At 37.1% G+C, this 15,941-nt stretch overlaps 1 protein-coding gene across 2 annotated transcripts in view; it reads right to left on the bottom strand.

The window, feature by feature from the left end:
* The window catches only part of NEBL (nebulette), a 384,316-nt gene that overhangs the window by 28,538 nt on the left and 339,837 nt on the right, over nt 1–15,941 (bottom strand). The window contains exons 19-26 of one of the 2 annotated variants that reach the window (XM_023223238.1): nt 14,408–14,500; nt 10,712–10,804; nt 8,898–8,990; nt 6,921–7,013; nt 5,275–5,379; nt 4,127–4,298; nt 1,407–1,499; nt 121–270 (exon numbers count right to left, since the gene is read on the bottom strand). In XM_023223238.1, the coding sequence (XP_023079006.1) occupies nt 121–270; nt 1,407–1,499; nt 4,127–4,298; nt 5,275–5,379; nt 6,921–7,013; nt 8,898–8,990; nt 10,712–10,804; nt 14,408–14,500 (892 nt within the window). The remainder of the gene's footprint in view (nt 1–120; nt 271–1,406; nt 1,500–4,126; nt 4,299–5,274; nt 5,380–6,920; nt 7,014–8,897; nt 8,991–10,711; nt 10,805–14,407; nt 14,501–15,941) is intronic. The other variant, XM_023223239.1, reaches the window with a different exon arrangement.

Below are 15,941 nucleotides of genomic sequence, written 5' to 3'. Positions count from 1 at the left end.
TTTAAATTCTCAAACACAGCCAGGCTAGATGTTCATGCAAAGGTGAAAATAATGTTAAAGACACTCTTGTGACACACTTAAAAAACAAATCGATCTTTGTAAGCGGTGGATGTTTGATACCTCCTTCATCAGATGGTCTTGTTACCTCACTGCAGCATGAAAAGCTAGGGTAAATCTCTGAGATTTCTGACCTGTCGTCTCCAAGACCTGTACCGAAAGTACTGCTGGAATGGGATCGAGACCAGTGTCGCCTAAAGTGACTCGCCTTTTCTATATTGGAGGGAAAATATTTACACGTGTGATTAAGTGACTCGAAAAACAAAATCAACAAAAAAATTACTTAAAAGCTTAACAGAGAAGAAAAACAATCTCTTAGTAAAGAACAACTCAAAATCTCAGCTCTAGGCACCTATTCCCAAACTTCAGCATGCATTGCATCAACTACATGAGGGACTTAACCGTCATTTTATGCTTTTTTAAGTCTCCATTTTAAAGGACAGGTGAGGGATAGGAAATTGACAAGGATTAAGAAACACTGGTAAACTAATAAATTTCTGTTAATCGTAAAGCCTGGTTTAAAATAATCCCTTTAAACTATCACCAGGCATATAGTATTTGTTGCCTTTTCTTTATTTTTAGAAAATCAAGTGACACTGGCTAACTATATGAATGAAATTGACTATAAAAGTACTGGAATTCCTACTTTGCCTCGGGTATTCAATTCTATTCACATCAACAATTAAATATAGCATAGAAATCAGGGTTTAGAGCAAGATCTAAATGACATAGCTATCTATTGTGTAACATAACTGTATAACTGTCAGAGAAAATTTGAAATGTCAAATCAAGCTATCATTCATACCCCAACTATTCATTTTTTTGCCTTTAATTATGAACTTGCAATCTAAGTCAAAAGCTAACTATGCTTCCTATGTAAACTATTCATTTTATATTACATAAAATGTCAAAGAAAATTTTAAAGATACTTGAAAATTTCTTTTAAGACATTTATGATGCCCTATAGAAAATCTTTCTACTGTTCTATATAGCATTACTTAAACCTACCTTTAAAAAATTATAACAATGTATTTCATGAAACAAATCTCCTTTTGTCTCAGCAGTTTAATGAAATCCAAATAACTGTATTTGTAAACCCAGAAATTCTATAAAAGTGTTCTTACTAATAAAATGCTTATTTAAATGAATCTAGGACAGACTAATTAGAATATATCAAAAAGTCCTTTTGCAAGCTTTCTTTTCATAAATGATTAATTGTATTTAAAAGTAGCATAGCAGTTTTTTGGTTTGCCAAATTCTCAGCTTTAAAATTTACATTACACAGTATAATGAACCTCTACAGTTCACAGTGGTTTCAATTTTGGAACAAAACCAAAAGTGAGCAATACCAGAGAGCATATGTAGGCTTCTAGACTGAATATTGTCTTCCAGGGGATCGAGGTCGAAGATGGAGCCAGGATCTGTGCGCCAAACTTTGAGGTCTTTTGTCAAAAGGAAGAAATCAACATTCATCAAGAAGGAATTAAAAAAAAAAAAAAAAAGCCAGTACCCAAAAGGGTCAAGACAAAGTCTGCAAAGGAGTAGATATAAAAAGCAAACATGTAACAGACAAACTCACAGTGCTGCTGACTTCGGAAGAGGATGAAAAAATACTTGGTTTCACAAGCATCTGTTAAGAAATCTTTGTAATCAGATTGAAGCTGCCTGCTCTATTCATTGAGCTGCCCTGCCAGACCTTGCTGAAGTACCTGTGACCCATCACAGATACACAGGAGCACATGGGGCAGCTATATGCATCCCCCACAGCACCCCCAAATCCCCAGTCGCTCTTGCTCTCCACAGGCTGAAACAAGCAAAATGTTTGATTATAGCTTCTGATTCAGGACATGTGAGTAATTCATAGGAAACAATTGAGAAGTTTATGTTTAAAAAACAAAACAAAACAAAACAAAAAACTTCCCTTCCTGTAACAGAAATAAATACTTAAAATGTGGAGTGGTGGCAAGTCTAGTTTTCATTCTGAGTCCGCGAGTGCAAGCCAAGTGTATCTAATAAGATACACTTATTTAAAAAGTGTTATAAGCAAGGCACACAGCAAGGAAATATGAGGAATGAAAAAAGAAATAATAGCAGCTTCCTGCTGTCAATGGACCCCTGCTATAGTCAGTGATCAGACTGTGCAAACCACTTTATTCTCCTCGTATTTTAATAACTTCTGAATTCATCAGCCTCTCCAACAAAAGGGCATCAGATCCTAAAATAAGCTGTTTACTTACAGCTGTACCAACAACTGGAAAATAAAAACCTAGTTACAGACATATGGCAGAAATGGAGCTGGAGCAAAAACAATTAATTTGTAAAATGGAACTGGAAATTTGCTTGTCCGTTTTTAATTAATATTATGTAGTGCTGACCATATGCCAGGCACTATTCTCATTTGACACTTAATTAATTTAAGTTTCATATATACCATCCTCATTTTGTAGATGAGGAAACGGAGTCACAGAGAAATTGAGTAGCTTGGCCAAGTTTACACAGCCCGTGAGAAGTAGCAGTGCCTCCAACAAAAACAGAAGCAGCACAAATTGGCTTAATCTGAATTCCTCAGAAAATCTCTAAATGTGTATTTTCATGCCTGATACAGAAGATGGCTCATTGGAAAGTTTAATGTTGGCCAATTATGGAAATCTCAATGGAAAACAGTTCTTCCCAATAAGAATAAATAAACTGACTTCCGGATTGCCAAGTAAGTAAATAACTTAGAGTTATACATCTTATATTTTATAGAACAATCATAATTTCAACCTCAATGGTTTTGAGTACTGAATTCTGAAAGCCCACGGTCTAGACATTTGCATGGTTTTTAGCAACGACCTCACCATCATTCCTGACCTCTGATGTGTGCAGGGCCTGGCAGTGAGCTGTACAGACTTTAGCAGTTCCACCCTAAGTGAGATAAATCAGAACCCCTGCACTATCCCTTAAGATAGTTCCATCCGTTTAGCACAAAGCAATGAAACTCTAATTTGGTGTCACATTTAATGAAAACATCACAACCCATCCATCCAACTTAATGTGATCCTTTTAAGTAATCAACTCCGGCAGATCAGCAAAGCTATCCATTGCCTACAAACATGTTTGGAATCCTTCTTCGGAAAATACTTTCAGAGTCACTTTAGTATAATCAATGAAGTTACTTAGCGCTCTGACTTTAGTACACTGGTTTACCCTGTCAAATTTACACTTTCCCCGCATAACTTACCACTATGGCCTTTCACTAGTACCAAAAAATAAGCTCCTACTTTTGAAGATAAAGAAAACACTGATATTACTGAGTGGCATATACCAAAAATATTCTTTAAGTTGCATAACTGGACTACATAATTCAGAGGCTAACTGCTCTGAAGGAGACAATAGTTTTGAAATGTTGACACAGATTGAAAAATCAATAACCATCCTTCCTAGCCCTGCCTTATACTTCAGTATGATCCTTTCTGGTATCTCAGCCACCATTCAACAAATATCCTTCTAGGATTTCCCCTGACTGTAAGAAAAAGAGAGCAGGAATAAAAGTTTGCTCTCTTGATTGCAAGACTTTCAGATGGCTCTCAACTACTCCAGTCCAGAAATAGTATTTTTTAAATGAGCTATTACTACTATGGAATACCATCAGAACGCCCCTGGCATGTCTGTTTGTGATCAAAGGACCTAAATGCAGTATGGTTATTTCTGCCACTCATGCGCATGATGTCAACAGAACAACACATCGACCAAGCACAGGGGCTGAAGAAAAACAAAATAATTGTTCAACCATTGTGATCACTCATATCTCTGCTTCTTTGCTTAACAAGAAGGAACATTCTTAACACTAGCAAGGTATTAAAGACAGAGCTTCCAATAATAGAAAAGACTTGAGATGATACCAGGTGAAAGCCAGAAATCCCATTACACATCGTACAAAAATAATGCTTTACCAGTGGTCCGTTTTAAATTGGTAGCACACCCAGCATGTAATGAGGAGTCAGACGACTAAAGAGGGTAATTCTGAAGCTAGAGCAAACACGATCTTTTGACCACACACACCTGCCGAGAAAGGCCATCAGCTTACCAACAATGATTCCAGGTCTCCTGTCCATCTCCACGATGTGAGGGTGGACCCCTTTATAGGCAGCATCGCTGACCACCTGGGTGTTCTTCCTCACTCTCTCTGTCACCGGATCGTCCACGACAGGAGTAAAGCCTCTCCCCTTTGTTTTTTCAAAATCTTCATGGTATTTGACCTGAAAAACGAAAAATCAACATACTGAATTTTGCTGATAGGTACCTCTTTCACAACATTTTGATTAAAGGACAGATGTACACTGCACTGACTGCGTGCAGATTGTCTACACATATGTATCTTTTCCAAATACTCCAACACTAAAGTCTGGAACTTCAGTTTCTTAGCATCAGAAATCAAGGGCTGATATTTTCACAAAGCTTTTCATCATTATAGCTCGTATCTATTTTAAATTATATGTAAAACTATATATTAGTGAGAGGTTGTAAAAAATACATAATCTCAAATCCTGGTTACTTCCTAAAATATACTAATTTAAGTATAAATTAAATTTCCTATCTCTTAACCTTCAATATCCAATAAAGTGATATCTAACTCCAGGCAATCATTCATGAAAATGGCATTATTTAAAATTAGTTTAAAATTTTACACGTAATAATATATACCATTTTAAATATAATTACAAAAACTTGTACCTCAAAATACACTTTTTTCATGTCCTGAAATTAGGTCCAGGAGATAGTTGTATAATTGTAAATTATACTAGAAACCACTGAATTGAACACTTTAATGGGCAAACTTTATGGCAGGTAAATTACATCTGATAACATTTTAAAAACACACATTTTTAAAAACACACTTTTTAAAAAATATTCTTAATGACAGGCAAACAGACCAAATTTTGTCTTAGAATTAATTGGGAAGATGTCTACACGAATGTCTTTCACACCATGAGTTTATAGTAGTCACGTTAGAAATAAAGACACACCAGAAAAAGTCACTGAGAAAAATCACTTTATTAGACTAAATATTTCCATTACATTTCAGTGTGATTAGAAATGCCCCTCCCCTAAAAGACAAGCCAGCCACATTTCCATGCTTTGTTAGTTATCAGATTAATAGTGAAGTAATGCCATCCGTGCACTCGACCTGGCCATTCCTTAGCATGTTTTAAGAATGATTTGGTTGAACCCTACCATTGAAATATGATTTTGTGCTTCTTTAACATGTCTCATAGCAGGTGTATCTAAAATCAGACTTGGTCTACCTTTCATCTGTTTACGGTCCTGGGTATATTTTACCTGCAAAGTAAATAGCAGACATAAGACAATGATAAGAAAACACATGACATCACTTTTTTAAGCTTTACGAATGAGTGAAACCATATGCAACATACATGAAATTAGTTTCCAGATAACTTTTTCAATGAGTTAAATTTTGTTCTAGAATAGCAACCTAAAATTTTACATTCAAAGATCTCCTCCACTGCCTACTGCAAAATGACCTAAATCTATCAACTGAAAACAAATGTGTGAATGACCAATAGTAACTATCTATCTAGTCTGTAAACCCGGCAGGCCCGGTGGCTCATGCCAGTAATCACAGCACCTTGGAAAGCTAAGGTGGGAGGATTACTTGAGGCCGGGGGTTTGAGACCAGGCTGGGCAACATAGTGAGACCCCACCCCTGCCCCCGCCCATCTCTATAGGTAAAAATAAAAAAAAAAAAAAAATTAGCTGGGCATGTGCCTGTAGTTCCAGCTATGTGACAGGTTAAGACACAACAGCTACTTGAGCCCAGGAATTCAAAGCTGCAATGAGCTATGATTGTGCTATTGCACTCCAGCCTGGGCAACAGAGACTGTGTCTCAAACACACACACAAACTGGTTACCATATTTAAGTTAAGCAGAGAAAATCCAAAACTATTAAATAGAATCCAAAGTTATTTTGTTTCTAAATTTCCCCATTTTCTACCATAAGAGTGTTGAAAAATGCATACAACCTACTCTCTATTTCTTTTTATTTTTTTCTCTGCTTAGGTAATAAGAAACAATGAGGAACAAATCTAGTTGTTCTAAGCAGCCACAAGTTAAAGGTAATTTATGTGGACAGAAATGCCACTAGGAAGCTATAAATTGCAAAGCCTAAACGCTGATTCTCAGGCAAACAGCTATTTAGGGTGTGCTAAGAAAAGCGCCTGTGTTCTTGACAGCTGCCCATCAGAACACTGCCATTTATGAAACTGATTAGGTGTGAGATTTGGATATTGCTTACTGTGGACCTGAGGGCATTATGCACAATTCAGAATTGAAGCCCTGATCTTCACTACGAGGAAGCACAATATTCAAATAAGATACTAATGTGTACCACTGGACTTTGGTGAGCAACTGAATTCTATATTAATTGTATTTAAGGATTATTTTCTGTAAGTCTTTAGTGGGAGTAATGATTCATCTCCTATTTTGTTTTGCAGACAGCATTTAACAATCCATGTTCAATGAAATATTTCAGTAAAATGACAGTTATTTAATGCACACATCAAAGGCTTTATCACTTTCAAAGACATGGCTAAAATAGCATGAATCATTGTTTAAATGGATATAATTATAAAGTAAGCTTTGAATGTAACTGTTGGTCACATCTGGAAATAAAGAGTTGCAAGATAATGTAAATGTTTGCAGTGGCAGCTTTTGGAAGTCATCTGAAATAACACGTGTACTTATTGGATGTATCACAAATGTTTCTTGAAAATAAGGTTTATTTTCACAAGCAAAAGAGGACCGCAAGTAAATAATAAAAGACATTCTTTGTGATAGTCTCAAAATGAAAAAAGCCACTTGCCGAGCTAATATTTTCTTGATTCTTCTTCACTCTTTCCATTTCAGGAGTTACACTTAAAGCAGTAGCTCTTCCCAGATGACCTTTGTAATAAATCTATCATTTCAGAGGACAAAAAATAGAATACTATGAATCAATTCAACTAAGAAGCTTATTTATTTATTTATTTAAGACAGGCTCTTGCTCTGTCACCCAGGCTGAAATGCAGTGGTACAATCTGGGCTCACCACGGCCTCGACCTCCCAGGCTCAGGCAATCCTCCCACCTCAGCCTCCCAGGTAGCCAGGATTACAGGCACGTGCCACCATGCCTGGCTAATTTTTGTATTTTTGTAGAGATTGAGGTTTGCCATGTTGTCCAAGCTGATCTGAAACTCCTGGGCTCAAGTGATCCACCCACCTCAGCCTCTCAAAGTGGTGGGACGACAATCCTGAGCCACCGTGCCCAGTTCATAGTATTTATTTTAATGAGTTAGCCAAGGAAGTTGTGTAGGAAACTACAAAAAATATTTTCAGAGGTTGAGTTGTATTTAAAATGCTGGCATCTTAAATCAATCTATTTCATTTCATCCCAGAAGAGAGTACATGCGTCCAAATCACTGTGGATGTACTCAAATCCATAGGCATACCATTCGTAAAGCTGTAATAAATATTTAATCACAAAAGGAAACAAGAACAAATGTCTTCATGGATATTACTTAAAGGTAGTCACCATAGACTGGTACTATATGGTCGTGGTTTCTTAGGAATTAACTGCGGCAGAATTTTTGTAAAGATGTGTTTAAATAGGTGACTGTGGGCATCCTTAGAAAAGCCAGCATGCTTCTCACTGGTCCATTCCTTGTCTCAATAACCATGTTCCTTTTTGAGAGTAATGGAGTCACATCAAGCATGACTCTACATATATGGGGGAAAGACGAGCGTCTACTTCTCTAAAATATAGTTGTTAGGAAAAGTATCAATCACCTGCCTTTGCATTATAAACTGGTTAAATGACTTTAAAGGTGTGAAGAATAAAAGATTTCTTTGAACGTAATAGATTTCCAAGTTTCCTCTTCCAAAGAACCCAATCTATATGTTAATGACTTTAAAAGAGGACTTTCTTCTTGAACTGCATCCGTGAATTATTTTAACAACAGGGAATCGGAGCAGGCCACAAGTTGGTGTCCAGGTAAAAACTGCCAGCCCCTTATTAAGTGCCCCCAAAACGATCCTGCCCCATATAACTTATTCAGCCGTGCACACATTATCATTTCTTCCTAGACATTGCCCAAAAACGGAGCCATAATTGTGGGGAGTGGAAAGTGGGGCTCGGAGGGGAAGCACAAGAACAGGAACACGTGCAGGTAGAAAAGGTAGGGAAAATGTTTGCAGGGCCAGGATGCCAGAAGCTACAACTGTGGGCCTTGAGGGGACCAGAGCACCCATCAGTTAGATGGCAAGATAGAAGGGATACACAACAACCTGTCAAAAAAAAGTCACCCTGGCCCGGTGGCACACACCTGTAATCCCAGCACTTTGGGAGGCCAAGGCAGGTGGATTGCATGAGCTAAGGAGTTTGAGACCAGCCCAAATCCCATCTCTACAAAAAATACAAAAATTAGCCAGGCGTGGTGGCATGTGCCTGTAGTCCCAGCTACTTGGGAGGCTGAGGTGGGAGGATCACTTGAACCCAGAAGGCAAAGGTTGCAGTAAGTCAAGATTGTGCCACTGCACTCCACCCTGGGTGACAAAGCAAGACCCTGTCTCAAAAAAACAAAAAGAAAAAAGTCATCCTAGTGAGTCACTGGGAGCCCTGAGGTGGGGAACACCTGACTGTACCCACAATATCAGAGTCGCTGAAATCTTTCAAATAAGTTGTTAGTCAAATGAGAACAGGACATCACTCAAGGTTATGAAAACTCTGTAAATACAATCCCCTCGTTCACATGTGGACAATACATTTGATAGTGTAAGAAAAAAGTTACTAAGATGACCACACATTGCTGATGTTTTTCTGGTTTTCTTTTGCCCTCTTCAGCTCTGGTGGATCAGAAATTGCAGTTCCCCGTTGAAGTTCTCCCTTATATTTTACCTAAGAAGGATAAATAAGAACTTTAACAGATAGCAGAACAGGCTCCACTGAAACACCACAGAGGACAAGGCTCAAAATTAACACCATCTTTTTACACATTTTTTTCCATAGTTGATTACATCAACCTTCACACTTACATATACGCCCACATTCCAATGGGTCTGATTTAGCAGGCAGAAGTTGTGTTTAAATGTGTCTTCGATAAATGCTTTCCTCTTCAATATCAAAATTAACCATAAATTCCACAAATAAAACTAATGGAATCATAAGGGAACGCGCTTTAAAGAAACGCCAGAATGAAGTCCTTACAAGAGAACTCTTGTGAAGTCCATTCCCTGTCAGCCTAGAAGGCTTTTTACTGTCTTCTGACCCTGGGGCTTCCCCCTTCAATAGAAGCTAAAGCTCTCTGACTCCTACCTCCTCCCAGGGATAATATATAAGGATAAACAGTGTTGAGCCTAATTCTCTCCACCCAGGAGAACTTGCTCTTACATTTTAAACTCTTTCAAAAATATCTGTCTTAGAAAAAGAAGGCTTTTGTTTGTATTGGTGAAAGTTCAACAATACGTTCCAATTTCAGCTCTGCCCTTACTAGCTGGGTGGGGGACCGGGGAGGAGGCCAGCATGTCCTCTGACCTCCCCAAGACTCAGTTTCCCACATCTACCAACCAGAGAAACAAACAGTGCTGACCTCATGGGTTTACATAGAACGTTAGCACAGGGCCCAGCACAGAGTAGAGGTACGTTGTTAACTATTTTTGCTTTATTCACAACAGACTATTGGATGATTGAAAAATATTTTCCATTTATAAGGCTCTTTGACTTGATACTATGTCTTAGAATGCCAGTCAAATCAGGTCTTCTTCTGCCCTGTTCCAATAGATACTTTTTTTTTCTTTTCATATTGACATCAGATCCAGTATTCTCCATTAACCGCATTTTTTTTAAGAGATTTACCAACTCAACTATGAGGTACTTGAGGATAGAAAGTGGGTCTTATCCATCTTTGTGTCTGGGGGACCAGGACAATGCCCAGTCAATCTGGGTACTTCATGAAGATCTCTTGAATAAGCAAACACAGCTAAGGTACAGCAACACAGTCCCAACTTTCCTGGACACACAGTTCATGCCCTTCAACATGGAAATGTGAAAAGGAACATCCAAAAATGCAGAGGGTGTAAAGCTTTTCCTTTTTAAATTTTTAGATATTTTATTAAATCTGGAGATAGGCCCTTTATCATCATCATTATTATTGCAGTTGTTAAACTTTATAGAAGAGTTAATGCTATATGGACATATTCACTTTTTCATATTATAATGATATGATTCATCCATACAATTGCATGTTGCTCAAATTCATTATTTTTTAAAAAACTTTTAAGTTCAGAGGCACATGTGCAGGTTTGCTACACAGGTGAACTTGTGTTATAGCAGTTTGTTGTGCAGATGACTTCATCACCCCGGCATTAAGCCCAGTACTCAAAAGTTACCTTTCCGGATCCTCTGCCACCTCCCACCCTCTCCCCTCCAGCAGGCCCTGGTGTCTGTTATTTCCCTCTGTGTGTCCATGTGTTCTCAACATTAAGCTCTCATTATTATGCAGTATTTGGTTTTCTGTTCCTGTGTTAGTTTGCTAAGGATAATAGTCTTCCAAAGTGCATATTTTTAAATAAAAATATGTTATGTTTGAGAAAATATAAAAGGAAACAGAAACAACTTGCCGCACTCAGCTGCTCCTGGTTTCGCCTCACTCTCTCTATCTCCGGGGTCATGCTTACCGGAGTGGCTTTGTAGTTTTGCTCTTTATACTGGAGCTGAGAGACAAGGTGCAAGACAGTTTGAGATTATGGGAAATAAATACATCCCAAAACATTGGAACAGATTTTTTTAAATGTCACATGGCTACAGAACATTCATTAATAAAATCATCATCAGGATTTCATAATGAAATACGTATTGCTTATAGATTTTATCTTCTTGGCGAGGCCAGTCTTTTCCTCGTCAAGTGGTTTTGTTGTTGTTTTATTTTTGAGACAAGGTCTTGCTCTGTTGCCCAGGCTGGAGTGCAGTGGCATCATCACAGCTCACTGCAGGCTCAACCTCCCAAGCTCAAGCGATCCTCCTGACTCGGCCTCCCAAAGTGCTGGGATTACAGGTGTGAGCCACCACACCCAACCCTTATCAAATGTTTTAAATCACACCTTTCGTTGTTTTCCTTCAGATTGTATTATTTATTGGTGGCCTCTCTGAGTGTGATCTTATCAGTAATAATGAATAATCCCTTCATCAGTAAGAATGAATTCTATGAATTCATTCCTTCATAGCACTAAAGCAACATTTATCAAATTGCCATTTTATATTTAAAAATAATAATTCTACATTCTTATCATTGGGAAGGAGAGTCACAAAATCCTGTACGTGAACTTTAGTGATAGACTATTACTGTATAAAGACACCTGGAACTTCAAAGTTTCTTCTCTACGCCATTCTAACATTGGAAGCCCCATCTCTGACCTAGCGTTATAGAAATTTTCCTGACTTAATGCGCACAGGTGTTTTTCTTAGCTGGGGATCTAACTCCATTGTTTGTGGTCAGCATTCCCAAAAATTCCACAACACCCCCCAAAATAAATGAGCATCAGTACAGAAAATCAGAATGGCAAATGAACTTTTGACAGGCAAAAGTAGAGCTGGAGGTTAAGATCTCATTAGAAGAAACTTCACAGGGACAGTTTTAGTGTCTTTTTAGACTTTAAAGTTCATGTTAGGGAATTTTCTTTTACAAGAAATCACAAGACTTACAGGGCCTGCTGATGAAACAGACTTGAGGTTGGGTGTGATGGCTCATGCCTGTAATCCCAACAGTTTGGAAGGCTGAGGTGGGTGGATCAACTGAGGTCGTGAGTTCGGGACCAGCCTAACCAATATGGTGAAACCCCATCTCCACCAAATATATGAAATTAGCCAGGCATGGTGGTTTGCACCTGTAATCCCAGCTACTCGGCAGGCTGAGGCAGGAGAATTGCTTGAACCCAGGAGGTAGAGGTTGCAGCGAATTGAAATCATGCCACCGCACTCCAGCCTGGGTGACAGAGTAAGACTCTATCTCAAAAAAAAAAAAAAAAGAAAAGAAAAAGAAATAGACTTGAGATGGACACTCTCAGTAGTGAACGTGAAAGTGAAGGGAAGTTGGATAAGTTTAAAAAATAAACGAAAAGGGGTAAGGTTCCTCTGGTCTCTTTCCTCAATATGTAGTTTGAGATTTCAGACAGATTCTTGTGACTGGGAGATTGAGCTAAAGGGAGGAAAGTTTCAGTTTAATCTATATTGATGGCAAGCTCCAAAGAAATCACTCTGGCTAAAGCTCAAAGGGGGAAATCTGAATACTAAATTCACATTATTGACATAGAGAAACTGTTACTGCCAATTTCTAGTGGATGTAAGTTTGGGTACATAAGTTTGATAGAATCATCATGTCTCGTATTCATCCCTTCACAAACATGCTGTGTGCTTCACAGGCAATATCTCTTCAATACTCTTATCCTTGCCTTATATAGAGGAAGTTTAGGTTTGGGGAAGTTAATGGCTTATAACGATTATACAACAAGTAAGATCTGGAGTTAGAATCAAACCATCCAACAGTCCACGGTTCACGTTCTTATACACCACTTGAGTGTTGTCCGTATTTCCCAAATTTCTGCCATTTGCATGCCACTTTCCATATGTCATACTAGATAAATACTATAAATAACACCTATGCTGTTACACTTTTTCATTAAATTAATTCACGGTTATTTTCAAATAAAGTTATTTCTAAGAGATTGTTATATTTCTACCATCAATTGAAAACTAGTCACCCTTCTTTTGGAAGAAGGTAAACATTAAAACAATTTAGTCACAAAGTCAACTGTTCTTAATCATTAAGATTATCGGTAAGCCACATAATATCTACTGTAATGCCATAATGGTATATGAACCACACTTTAGAGACATCGTGGGAATCTACACTACCTTTTTGCGATCTGTATCTCAACTTCCCTCTCTGGCATCCTCCCTCTCCTGCCATCTTTCACCCCAAGTACTCATCACACTAAATCTTCTTCTTGAATCCTGGAACAAGCCTTGGATCCTCAACATATTTGGTTTGCTCTGCCAGGAATGCCTTTCCTCACAAAACTCAGCCCTAAACCTTTATTACTTTTTCAAGATCTAACTCCAACGTTACCCCTTCCCCAAGGCTATTTCTCCTTCCCACTGCATAGCCTTCCTTCTGCGTTTGCACAGCACTTTGCAAGAGGCATTATTACTTATGATTAAATGAGATACTACAATGTAAAGTACTCAAAACGCATAGTAAGCACCCAACAAATAATAGTTATTGTAATGGCACTGAAACAATGAATAATAGCTACATACTCCTATCTGTGTTTCTCCTAGAAACCTTGAGGATGCCCATGACCCCAGCCTTAGGTCTTACCTCTCATCTTTAAAATCCCCCAAGAACAAGAACAGAGTAGACATTCAACAACACATTTCATTTTTAGTTTTGTCATTTGTTTTGTTTTATAGACTAATATATATGTTATCTATCTATAGATAATCTATACCTATTTTCATAAATATATATATTCATAGATACCTACACCTATTTTCAGAAATAGGTATAGATAAAAGAAATAGAAAATTTTCCTTCTTGTTTTGTGATTTGTTTTGCTTTGTAGACTAATATATATATAGTGTGTATATATGTATAGATAGGTAGTCTAACTAGATATAGAAAGACTATATATAGACTGATATAGACTATATATAGATATATATAAACTAATACAGACTATATATACTTATACAGACTAGTATAGACTATAGATATATGTAGACTATAGATGTCTAGCTATCTATATAGATATATAGAGACTATATGTACATGTCTACAAAACAAAATAGATGACAAAACAGAAAAGAAAATATCAATATATATTTCTGAAAATAGGTTTCATCCTTTTTTATTTTTCATAGATTCAAGGGTACAAGGACAATTGTGTTACATAGATATATTGCATAGTGGTGATGCCTGGGCTTTTAGTGTAACCATTACCCCAAATAGTGTACATTGTACCCAACAATATTTCATCCTTCACCCCGCTCTCATCCTACTACCTTTTGGAGTCTCCAATGTCTGATTCCACTCTGCGTGTCTGAATAATACATGTCTTTAGTAAATAAATGCTGTACACAAGGCATTAGGCTGGGTGTCAGGGAACACAGATGTGTAAAATGCTAGCTCCACTTTTAAGGAACCGATCCTCTTGCAACAGGATTCATTGTGATGGGACTTTACTTGTACAGGTTTTATGCTGTCATTATATGTTGATATACAATAAAATTTTTAAAAAATACTTAAGAAATATGATCACATTGCTGATGTTCTTCTGGTTTTCTTTAACTCTCTTTAGTTCTGGAGGATCGGAAATGGCTGTCGCATGTTTAATCTCTTCTTTGTATTTCACCTGCATAATTTATAAGAAAATGTTAACTTTATTCTATGCAAGGCTTTAATATTGAGAATTCTTCAATTGTAACTATTGCATAATTGAATTTTATTAATTCCAATGTTCCTTTTCCTTCACTGGGGACACAATTCTTAATTTTATCTGATGTTTTCAGGACTCCTTATTCCTAAAGTCCAAACAAACCCGTATCTATTCACTTATTCATCACTATAGGAGTTTATTAAGTAAAATAAGCAAACATTGCTTATGAAAATAAATTTTACCATTAGGCAGATGCAGGAAAAGAAAACCTTGTAAATTATCTTAAATAAAGTGATTTACTATTTTCTATCCAAAAAGCAGTTTCTATTAATATGGTAATTAAAATTTAACACATATTTAAAGGCAAAAGTCAAACTGAGTTAGCCACAGAGTCTGGAGAACATTGCCTATCTGACTGAGAGCACATAAATAATCCAGAATAAGAAAAAAAATAAAGTGAGCACAATAAAAGAAGAGAAAAAGGGAGATGGAAGGAAATGTACTAAAAGCATAGACCATTGGGTCCTGCATCACTATAAGGAAGGTCAGTGCCAGAAAGTCAGAGGTGTCTGCTATCCACACAATCACATTAGGAAAATCTCACCTTTATCCTGGCTTCTACTTCACTCAAAATCTCCCCCTTCAAATCTATTTAGAGGAAGATCAATCAGGCAAATGGTAATACGAGCATACAGTTATGCATGGGACAAGAAACAGTTCTTTGAACTCATAAAATGATTAGTGATGCTATCACTTCAGATGGTATTTTAATATGTCTAAAATTCATGGAAGATAATTCAAATTCAATCTTTCTTGAATAAAAGGGATACATATATATGTAAATATATGAAAGCCTAGGCTCGACTTAAAAGGCCGTGCTGAAATTTAGCGAGGATTTAAATCTACATGAAACATGTTTCAGAAATCACTTGGTAATGTTTAAAATGATAGAGCGTGAAATTCATGCAGACTGTCATAAAGAAACAGTACCTAAATATGTCAGATATCATCTAAGTCTTAGTATCTGTGGATTTCACATAAGTAGCAATGCTAATATTAGTCCAGACCCAAAAGAGTTAAATTGGAAGTTCACTGAGACAGGCTACCTCTAAATAAAATTCAAAAATAGTTCTTAACACAGAGAGCTAACAGCTAAAAGGCTTGTACTCTGGAGGTGGAAAATGTCGAGATCTTTAAATGTTAGAGAATCATATCTTGGTTTGACAGATCTAGCTAATCTTAAAAGGGCAACTTTCCATTTGAATACTAAGCAGGAGTTTATGGCCCAACCTCATGCAGATACAGAACTATGCATTTATTGTTTGCTAGAAAAGGCTGAGGGATGCTAAGAGAAGAAATGATATACTGTAATACTCTGTGGGATTTTCCACGGGTGAGAAGCTTAACATGATTAAAG

The sequence above is a fragment of the Piliocolobus tephrosceles genome, chromosome 9 (genome assembly GCF_002776525.5).
Source record: "Piliocolobus tephrosceles isolate RC106 chromosome 9, ASM277652v3, whole genome shotgun sequence".
NCBI lineage: Eukaryota > Metazoa > Chordata > Mammalia > Primates > Cercopithecidae > Piliocolobus > Piliocolobus tephrosceles.
This window is presented reverse-complemented; position numbering and strand designations above follow the sequence as displayed.